Source organism: Lonchura striata, chromosome 36, assembly GCF_050655825.1.
Source record: "Lonchura striata isolate lonStrDom1 chromosome 36, ASM5065582v1, whole genome shotgun sequence".
Taxonomy (NCBI): domain Eukaryota; kingdom Metazoa; phylum Chordata; class Aves; order Passeriformes; family Estrildidae; genus Lonchura; species Lonchura striata.
Genome location: NC_140738.1, coordinates 3,302,339 through 3,313,405, shown reverse-complemented (window position 1 = coordinate 3,313,405; position 11,067 = coordinate 3,302,339). Strand labels below are relative to the sequence as shown.

The 11,067-nt window shown below is 50.3% G+C and overlaps 2 protein-coding genes across 2 annotated transcripts; both read right to left on the bottom strand.

The window, feature by feature from the left end:
• Positions 1-354: 354 nt before the first annotated feature.
• On the bottom strand, positions 355-2,915 carry LOC146764035 (uncharacterized). Its single transcript, XM_085565502.1, has one exon. It carries the CDS (start codon positions 2,832-2,834, stop codon positions 432-434), a length of 2,403 nt encoding a protein of 800 aa, XP_085421628.1. The 5' UTR covers positions 2,835-2,915; the 3' UTR covers positions 355-431.
• A 1,797-nt stretch (positions 2,916-4,712) lies between these two features.
• Positions 4,713-8,109, bottom strand: LOC146764034 (uncharacterized). The gene is made up of 2 exons (XM_085565523.1): positions 7,950-8,109; positions 4,713-6,488 (listed from the first exon to the last, which is right to left on the bottom strand). The coding sequence occupies exon 2, from the start codon at positions 6,468-6,470 to the stop codon at positions 4,728-4,730; it is 1,743 nt and encodes a 580-aa protein (XP_085421649.1). The 5' UTR covers positions 6,471-6,488; positions 7,950-8,109; the 3' UTR covers positions 4,713-4,727.
• Positions 8,110-11,067: the final 2,958 nt, after the last annotated feature.

The window sequence follows — 11,067 nt, the reverse complement described above, 5'->3', positions numbered from 1 at the left end:
ATGCTGAAGCGGGACTTTCCCGAGACAGTGGAGCATACATAAATGTATCTTTTACCTCAGTTTCTCATTCCTAAAGCCTTTCTAAAACAATGGGGCATACATGAATGTATCCTTTTCCTCAGTTTACCATTCCCAAGGCCTTTCCAAAACCTTCCTCCATGCTACCATGCCAGCATGATAGCTACAATTCCCCCTTCTTTACTTATTAAGAAGAACAGTGCCTTGGGAGAAAGTAAAACTGTGGCTCTTAAACTGCAGTGTCTTTCTGATTGTCGTCTTCCCACCAATCGCTTTCCGTGGCGGCAGCAGCGATGACAACTGGTGTGGAAGCCTTCAGCTTCGAGGTGATGACCTTGGAGCTGATAGCTACAATTCCCTCTTCTTTACTTATTAAGAAGAACAGTGCCTTGGGAAAAGGTAAACTGTGGCTCTTAAACTGCAGTGTCTTTCTGCTTGTCGTCTTCCCACCAATCGCTTTCCGTGTCGGCAGCAGCGATGAAAACCGGTGCAGAAGCCTTCAGCTTCGAGGTGATGACCTTGGAGATGATTCGCTTCAGAATCCCGAATGCTAACAGAACTAAAAACAATGCAACTAGAAAGTAAAGGATGTCTTTTAAAAGAATCACTGCCCACCCAGAAAGATCCCAATCTTTGAACAGATTTTTAAACCAATCCTCATTTTCTTGCTTCACACTCCCAATGAGGCTTGTCATTTCCTGAATGGACAAGTGGACACTCTGACCTTTAGATGACAGATCAAAACAACACAACCCATCAAATTCTTTACATCCATGACCATGTGCCAACAGCAGGAAATCAATAGCTGCCCTATTCTGGAGGGTAGCCTTTCTGGTTATTTCCTCGTCTTCCAGGAGGTCACTCAGGGCTGCTGATGTTAAATTTGCCTGCTTGGTCACCCAGCATTCTAGATTGCCTAATTCACTCAATGCTTTGGCTGCCACAACCCATGGTAAAAACACAGAGACGGCAACTCTTTTGGATTTTGCCCAATGGTAAATTTCCGCATCACAATGTTCATCAAATTGACTCGCACTCCGCTTAGTAATTTTTTTCTCACCTTTTGCTTGCCCAATTGGAATTTGGGTCATGTTGGGGGAAGCAAGGGTCAGATGCCCAAAAGTGCATGGACCTCTAATAAGACGAGAGGGGATTCCTGGGTATGCTCTGTCCCCACAGATAAGAAACATTCCCTTGTCCAGCTTGTGTGGACGGAAATCAGTGGTGGATGCAAATTTCAGCTTGTAGACAGCTGTGCCCCATTGACCTGCTCTGAATTCTACCTTGTACTGTTTGACATGCTCATATAATTTTACTTCTTTGGTTGGGGAAAAATCAAATTGAATGCAAAATTCAGCTTTTGCAGAGCATAGGAGTTCTAATTCCTGGGGCTCTCCCTTGGCAGTGGGCAAATGTGAGACCCATCCTTGCCACAAAATGAGGGGGTTTCGCACTGGTGCTTTAATTTGTCCTGCACCTTTAGGTATTTTATTTTCGTTCACCTGCTTTTGCAAATGGACCAGATCAATTGGGAACTCATCCTCCTTACTTGGCACCCCTATTAAACATGTGGACATTGGATTTTCTGCTGAGGCAGTGGACAAACACATATGATCCTGTTGCAAGGCTTGGGCTAGCGTGACCCATACATTTTTCTTGGGCTGTGGAACAATCCATGCATCCACTGTGGAAGGGTAGATGGCCATTCCCTGGAACCAAACGATGAGCAGGAATGTGGAAATTGACATTCTGCTAGTCTGAAAGAAAGATAAAATCATACAACAAAGTGAACTAACTCTGAAAAAGATACAATTTGCTCTGCCAGTATAAAGGAAAAAGATTCCCCACCCTCCCACTTTCCCCCCTTGTTGAGGAGGCCCTGCGGACCCTGGAGTCCTCGGGGTTGCTGCTACTGCAGCAACCACCCTTTCCCGTGGCTTTATCACTGAGTCCTCTGTCATCAGCACAGCTTTCCTGGTGCACTCCTCAATGAGCTGATCGAGTGTGGGGGGAGGCGATGATGGAAGGGCCAGGATGATTCGCTGACAGGCTTCATTTGCATTTGCAGTGACAAGTTCTAATGTATGTTGGTCTTGGAGCTCTGGATTTTGCACCCTCTTTTCCACAGAGGCTCGCACTCGATCCACAAAATCCATGAATGGTTCTGCAACAGACTGCTTCAAAGCGGTATAAGAAACAACAGGTTCTTTAAAAGGCATGTTAAAAAATGCATGTTCTGCTGCATCCCTGGACAGGTCCAACACTGCTCTGGGGATGCCTGCGGCTTGCTTTTCAGCTTGGCTCCAATCACCCTCACCCACTAGATGTTCTAAAGTGATTTCCTCATCCTCTATATCTGTGGAATGGCTTGGACTTTGCAAAATCTCTGGGAGGAGATGTCCTGCAATCCTTTTCCAGGTTCTTTCCCACAATCTAAACTCAGACTGAGGGAGCAAGCAACTGAAAAGACGTTTCAAGTCAGCAGGGACATATGTTTTGGAGCTTAGAGTAGCTTTTAAAATGCTCTTAAAAAATTCACTTCTTTCCCCAAACTTACACTTTGTTTTGCAAAGTTCCCTAATACTATCATACGAAAGGGGCTCCCATTTGGCGTTCTGTCCCCTGGCATTATAGATCACAGGGGCCAGGAACGCAGGGTCGGTGTCTCTGACCAGGTTCAGTCTCTGACCAGGTTTCCAGTCTCTGACCTGGTTCCTCGTGCTGACAGTCTCGGCGCTGCCGTTGTCAGGGAGACTGGGAGAGAGACAGGGAGAGGGGCCGGCTTGTGTGGGAGTGGCCGCAGCCGGCGGGGCCATGTGGAGCGGAGCAGGGACAGGGGGTGGTGATGCAACTGCGAGAGGAGGAGCTGAGGGCTGGACTTCGGGCTGGAATGTGGGCTGGAATGCGGGCTGAACCATGGGCTGAATCGCCGCAAGGGAGGAGGCGTTGGGATCGGGGACGGGTGAAGGGAGGGGTGCGAGGGCTGGCACAGGGAGCACAGGGAACACCACGTGGCCCCCTCCATCTTGCGGAGGCTGCACGGGGGGGGGGGGGGGGGAGTGCAAAGCATGGATTTTCAGCTGCGGGAGCGAAAGCAGGAGATGGAGAAGGGTTAGAAACTAAATCTACCTCTGCACGGTTAGTTTTCTCACCGCAGGGGGTGCGGGGGGACACAGGGGACGCAACGGGGCTCTTTTCTGCTCCCCGGGCGCCCTGAGTGTCTGCACTCTCTTTCACAACATCGTAAATGAACAAAAACATTCTCATAAAACCTTCTTTCACTGAGGGATCTCCTGCCTTTGTCAGCACTGCACCCACACGCTTCCAAAATCGTCTTTCTCTCACTACTTGCTCTGTTACCTCCGGAAAACTTACTGATAACCATCTGACAAACTCTTTCACAAGGCTCTTAGGAAATTTGACACCTGCTCTCTGCAGGGGTTCCTGAACTTGTTTATAAATCTCTTTCTGCTGTGTAGTCAGCCTGACACCCATGGCTGGCTTCACAGCAAATCTCAACCAATTACTGCAGCAAACACAAAGTTCTAAAGCTACGACGGATACTCCCGTCACGCCTGCGCGCTGGCGTGTCCCCCCACGGGCACACAGGAGCCGATGTCTCCTGGCCGGGCCCCTGCCCCCCAGAAACTGAGACTCACCCACCGCCGTCCTTTAGACACCACTGCAGCAACGGTTCCCGAACCCCGGGCGGTCTCCCGGGTGTGGAGAGGTGCCGTCCGACCCATGGTGACCTCGCCGGACAGAAATCGGCATCTGTCTCCACGGCAACAGTCCCGCTGGGCTGTGTGGAGAGGCAAATGCCTCACACCACCAGCGTGATCCTAGAGCTTCTCCCCGCACAGCTGACAGCCTGCGTAGCGATTTATTCACAACGCTCTCCGCTCTGTAGCTCGCGGTGACACTGCAAAGCGTCTGGAAAAGCTCCTAGCCAGTGCACTGTCCACAACGGCTGGGGCAGACTTGCCCAAACCAGTGCAAAGCCCAACGTTGGTGCGCCACTTGTTGCTTCTCTTTCGACCGCCACTTTGCTCTCGGGGGTTCCTCGCACTGTCCCCCACCCCTCCCCGGCCCCCCGGGACCCTCCGGCTAGCTGTCCCCTCTCGGGGCCGGGGTTTTCTGCGGTCCCGCTGCCCTGGGCTTACCAGGCAGCGTCTGGGTTAGCACGGTCCAAGCTGCGGCGCTGCCTCAGTCGCCGCAAGGGTTTGAGATAAAGAGACCAAGAGAGACCAATGGTATGCTTGTCCAGAGAGATTGTATTGCCTGAAGCATTGCAGTGACCAAAGGCCCTGGGCTATTGCCCAGATACAGTTTTATACAGCAAAATTAAGAGATAAGGTCTTAAACAATAGAGACAGTGTTCAGCTAAGGCACATCAGAACCACCCCAGGGGCCAGGTCCAATGGGAACTGCTCAGGGGTGGGGAGAAGGGGGTCTACAGAGGAATGCTGAAGCGGGACTTTCCCGAAACAGTGGAGCATACATAAATGTATCTTTTCCCTCAGTTTACCATTCCCAAGGCCTTTCTAATATAATAGGGCATACATGAATGTATCCTTTTCCTCAGTTTACCATTCCCAAGGCCTTGCTAAAACCTTCCTCCACGCTACCATGCCAGCATGACTGCAACAATTCCCCGCTTTTCAATTACTAAGATGAACGATGCCTTAGGAGAAGGTAAACTGTGGCTCTTAAACTGCAGTGTCTTTCTGCTTGTTGTCTTCCCACCAATCGCTTTCCGTGTCGGCAGCAGCGATGAAAACCGGCGCGGAAGCCTTCGGCTTCGAGGTGATGACCTTGGAGACGATCCGCTTCAGAATCCCAAATGCTAACAGAACTAAAAACAATGCAACTAGAAAGTAAAAGATGTCTTTTAAAAGAGACACTGCCCACCCAGAAAGGTCCCAGTCTTTGAACAGATTTTTAAACCAATCCTCATTTTCTTGCTTCACATTCCCAATGAGGCTTCTCATTTCCTGAATGGACGAGTGGACACTCTGTCCTTTAGATGACAGATCAAAACAACACAAGCCATCAAATTCTTTACATCCATGACCATGTGCCAACAGCAGGAAATCAATAGCTGCCCTATTTTGGAGGGTAGCCTTTCTGGTTATTTCCTCATCTTCTAGGAGGTCACTCAGGGCTGCTGATGTTAAATTTGCCTGCTTGGTCACCCAGCATTCTAGATTGCCTAATTCACTCAATGCTTTGGCTGCTGCAACCCATGGTAAAAACACAGAGACAGCAACTCTTTTGGATTTTGCCCAATGATAAATTTCCGCATCACAATGTTCATCAAATTGGCTTGCACTCCGCTTAGTAATTTTTTTTCCACTTTTTGCTTGCCCAATTGGAATTTGGGTCATGTTGGGGGAAGCAAGGGTCAGAAGCCCAAAAGTACATGGACCTCCAATAAGACGAGATGGGATTCCTGGGTATGCTCTGTCCCCACAGATAAGAAACATTCCCTTGTCCAGCTTGTGTGGACGGAAATCAGTGGTGGATGCAAATTTCAGCTTGTAGACAGCTGTGCACCATTGACCTGCTCTGAATTCTACCTTGTACTGTTTGACATGTTCATATAATTTTACTTCTTTGGTTGGGGAAAAATCAAATTGAATGCAAAACTCAGCTTTTGCAGAGCCTAGGAGTTCTAATTCCTGGGGCTCCCCCTCAGCAGTGGGCAAATGTGAAACCCACCCTTGCCACAAAATGAGGGGATTTCGCACTTGTGCTTCAACTTGTCCTGCACCTTTAGGTATTTTATTTTCGTTCACTTGCTTTTGCAAACGGACCAGATCAATTGGAAACTCATCCTCCTTACTTGGAACCCCTATTAAACATGTGGACATCGGATTTTCTGCTGAGGCAGTGGACAAACACATAAGATCTTGTTGCAAGGCTTGGGCTAGCGTGACCCACACATTTTTCTTGGGCTGTGGAACAATCCATGCATCCACCGTGGAAGGGTAGATGACCATTCCCTGGAGCCAAACGATGAGCAGGAATGTGGAAATTGACATTCTGCTAGTCTGAAAGAGAGATAAAATCATACAACAAAGTGAACTAACTCTGAAAAAGATACAATTTGCTCTGCCAGTATAAAGGAAAATGATTCCCCCCCCTCCCGCCTTCCCCCCTTGTTGAGGAGGCCCTTTGAACCCAGGAGTCCTGGGGGTTGCTGCTGCTGAAGCAAACACCCTTTCCCGTGGTTTTATCACTGAGTCCTCTGTCATCAGCATAGCTTTCCTGGTGCACTCCTCAATGAGCTGATCGAGTGTGGGGGGAGGCGATGATGGAAGGGCTAGGATGATTCGCTGACAGACTTCATTTGCATTTGTGGTGACCAGTTCTAATGTAAGTTGGTCTTGGAGCTCTGGATTTTGCACCCTTTTTTCCACAGAGGCTCGCACTCGATCCACAAAATCCATGAATGGTTCTGAAACAGACTGCTTTAAAGCGGTATATGAGACAATAGGGTCTTTAGAAGGCATATTAAAAAATGCACGTTCTGCTGCATCCCTGGACAGGTCTAACACTGCTCTGGGAATGCCTGCTGCTTGCTTTTCAGCTTGGCTCCAATCACCCTCACCCACTAGATGTTCTAAAGTGATTTCCTCATCCTCTATATCTGTGGAAAGGCTTGGACTTTGCAGAATCTCTGGGAGGAGATCTGCTGCAAGTCTTTTCCACGTTCTTTCCCACAATCTAAACTCAGACTGAGGGAGCAAGCAACTGAAAAGACGTTTCAAATCAGCGGGGACAAATGTTTTGGAGCATAGCGTAGCTTTCAAAATGCTCTTAAAAAATTCACTTCTTTCCCCAAACTCACGCTTCGTTTTGCAAAGTTCCCTAATACTATCATACGAAAGGGGCTCCCATTTGGCGTTCTGTCCCCTGGCATTATAAATCACGGGGGCTAAGAACGCAGGCTCGGTCTCTCTGAGCACTTCCCGGCTGACAGCCTGGGCGCTGCCGCTGCCAGGGAAACCGGGAGAGGGAGAGGGAGGAAGGCCGGCTTGTGAGGGAGTGGCCGCAGCCGGCGGGGCTGCGTGGAGCGGGGCAGGGACAGGGGGAGGTGAGGCAACTGTGAGAGGAGGAGCTGAGGGCTGGACCGGGGGCTGGAATGTGGGCTGAACCGCCGCAAGGGAGGAGGGGTTGGGGTTGGGGACAGGCGGAGGGGGGAATGCGAGGGCTGGGGGCGTGTTCTGGGCTGGCACAGGGAGCAGGGAATGCGGGGATAGAGAAGGGAAAACAGCGTGGCCACCTCCATCTTGTGGGGGCTGCACGGGGGGGATGGGGGGTGCAAAGCATGGATTTTCAGCTGCGGGAGCAAAAGCAGGAGGAGGAGAAGGGTTAGAAACTAAATCTACATCTGCACGGTTAGTTTTCTCACCGCAGGGGGTGCGGGGGGGCACCGGGGACGCGACAGGGCGCTTTTCTGCTCCCTGGGTGCCCTGAGTGTCTGCACTCTCTTTCACAACATCGTAAACGACCAAAAACATTCTCATAAAACCTTCTTTCACTGAGGGATCTCCTGCCTTTGTCCTTTCACTCAGCACTGCACCAACACGCTTCCAAAATCGTCTTTCTCTCACTACTTGCTCTGTTACCTCTGGAACACTTACTGATAACCATCTGACAAACTCTTTTACAAGGCTCTTAGGAAATTTGACACCTGCACTCAGCAGGGGCTCCCGAACTTGTTTATAAATCTCTTTCTGCTGTGTAGTCAGCCTAACACCCATGGCTGGCTTCACAGCAAATCTCAACCAATTACTGCAGCAAACCCAAAGTTCTAAAGCTACAACGGAGACTACCGTCACGCCTGCGCGCTGGCGTGTCCCCCCATGGGCACACAGGAGCCGATGTCTCCTGGCCGGGCCCCTGCCCCCCAGTACGAGACTCACCCACCGCTGTCCTTTAGACACCAACTGCAGCAACGGTTCCCGAACCCCGGGCGGTCTCCCGGGTGTGGAGAGGTGCCGTCCGACCCGTGGGGACCTCGCTGGACAGAAATCGGCGTCTGTCTCCACGGCAACAGTCCCGCTGGGCTGTGTGGAGAGGCAAGTGCCTCACACCACCAGCGTGATCCCAGAGCTTCTCCCCGCACAGCTGACAGCCTGCGTAGCGATTTATTCACACCGCTCTCCGCTCTGTAGCTCGCGGTGACACTGCAAAGTGTCTGGAAAAGCTCCTAGCCAGTGCAATGTCCACGACGGCTGCGGCAGGCTTGCTCAAACCAGTGCAAAGCCCAACGTTGGTGCGCCACTTGTTGCTTCTCTTTCGACCGCCACTTTGCTCTCGGGGGTTACTCGCCGCTGTCCCCCGTCCCTCCCCGGCCCCCCGGGACCCTCCGGCTAGCTGTCCCCTCTCGGGGCCGGGGTTTTCCGCGGTCCCGCTGCCCTGGGCTTACCAGGCAGCGTCTGGGTTAGCACGGTCCGAGCTGCGGCGCTGCCTCAGTCTCTGCAAGGGTTTGAGATAAAGAGACCAAGAGAGACCAATGGTATGCTTGTCCAGAGAGATTGTATTGCCTGAAGCATTGCAGTGACCAAAGGCCCTGGGCTATTGCCCAGATACAGTTTTATACAGCAAAATTAAGAGATAAGGTCTTAAACAATAGAGACAGTGTTCAGCTAAGGCACATCAGAACCACCCCAGGGGCCAGGTCCAATGGGAACTGCTCAGGGGTGGGGAGAAGGGGGTCTACAGAGGAATGCTGAAGCGGGACTTTCCCGAAACAGTGGAGCATACATAAATGTATCTTTTCCCTCAGTTTACCATTCCCAAGGCCTTTCTAATATAATAGGGCATACATGAATGTATCCTTTTCCTCAGTTTACCATTCCCAAGGCCTTGCTAAAACCTTCCTCCACGCTACCATGCCAGCATGACTGCAACACTACCGACACCCCGAATCCTCAGGTTGTGGACTTTATGACTAGTTTTGTTTGTACCAGTTGCATTTGCCTTTTTAAATTGTTATCTAGTTTTCTCCTAGTAAAGAATTGTTACTCCCATTCCCATATCTTTGCCTGAGAGCCTTTTACTTTAAAAAATCCTGGTAATTCGGAGGGAGGGGGTTTACCTTCTCCATTGCACAGGACGCTTTTGCCCTCCTTCAGACTCCTGTCTTGTCAAACCAAGACAGATTTTGGTGCATCAATGTGAGGCTCGAGGGCATTTGAGAGGGAAAAAGGATTAACAGTTCTTAAGTAATTTGTTTTTTGTTGTGTGTAGAAACATCTTAAGCATCACCATGTGGTCTAGTTTAGCTTGGTTTGGGTGGCATGTGTTCGTAGCTATACTTTTCCCATTTGCAGACCCTTATCTAAAAATGGGTCCTATAACTATGGCTACTGTGTCTGTTATCAAGTTTGGCTTCTGGGTTAATTGGGTGAGGAATTCATGGATCTTTAATTTCCTCTGGAAGGCAGGTACATGGATTCATAGCTATCACACACTAACTGTATGTTTTTGGGGTTACTTTAATAACGGTACCTACTGCGAGGAAATAGCACCTGGGGAAACTTTCTCCCAACCTTTTAACCATCTTTTTGGGTCTGCCCAAACAGTTCTCAAAGGGTTAAGATCCTCTCTAAGTTCTAATGATATCATACAATGGGTGGTGTCTCTGATAGTGCTGTTATATTTAGCACTCAGAGATAAGGGAAGATTAACCTGGATAACTACCCTCACACCTACACCACAGACTCGAGATGCTGCTGCTCCAGAGCCTGACCCTGCCCCACAGCCCACCTCAGAAATGAACCGCCCAGATTGGGTGAGGGTTCTGGTTAAGGAGATACGAGAGATGCTGAAGGAGTGCATTTCCCCAGCTGGTGAGAAACCGGCCCTTTGCCTTGAGGAGGGACAGTCTATTAGTACAGCTGTGGAACCCACTAATGTTACCACTGTTCAGGTTCCCGCTGAACCACAAAGGCAGTCACGGTCAGCAGCAGTTGCCCCGGTAGAAACAAGGAAGTCTAAGGTGAAAGCAGAGCACCCTGCAGATAGGGACAGGAATGGAGGAACCTCACAACCCACAGGGGACCCAGAGATTGCTATCACCACCGAGTCCCTGACATACGAAAGTCTTCGTAATCTGCATAAAGACATTGTGCGATGAGGGTGTGAGGCTTATGCTACCTGGCTACTCCGGGTCTGGGATCTTATGGGTACAGGTGTGCAGCTGGACGGTGGTGAGGCAAAGAACTTGGGACCCTTGACCCAGGACTCGGGTATAAATCAGATTTTTGTAAGGGAACCAGGGTCCCTTTCTCTCTGGGAGCGGCTCTTAATGAGTGTCAGGGAGAGGTTTGTCCACAGAGAGAGAATGCAAGAGCACCATCATAGAATGCGCTGGAAGACCCTCAAGGAAGGGATCCAAGAGCTGAGGGAAGTGGCAGTATTGGAGGTACTCTTTGGGAGGGATGGACGACACAATAATGACCCCGACAAGGTCAGGTGTACGGGACAAATGCTGTGGAGTCTAGCAAATCTGGGGCCATCTCAATACACCACCTTCATTGCAACAATCAATGCTGACGCTCACCGAGAGACAGTGGGTTCTGTTGCCAACAAACTTAGGAATTATGAGAGTATGATTAATGGCCCAATGCAGGCTCATATCTCAGCCGTGATTAAGGACTTTAAAGAGGAGATGAGGGAGGAGATAAGGAAGGTTAATACAGCACCCGTGAGAGTCACAGGCCCCAGAATCAGCGCCCAACAATCCCCAGCTAGAGAGAGAGGGTACACCCCAAGGGCTAATCTGTGGTTCTTCCTGCGTGACCATGGGGAAGACATGGGGAGGTGGGATGGGAAACCCACTTCTGTCCTGGCAGCACGGGTCCGTCAACTTAAGGAGGGAAACTCTAACCGGGGGAGTTCCACCAAAGTGAAGGTAGCCTCAACCTCCCGTGACCAAGCTTGTGGGTACGATCTGTCAGACCCCCTTGAAGGGACCTCTAGTATGTATGCCCAGGGAAGGAATGATAACCAGTGTTAGAGGGGCCCTGTCTCTAG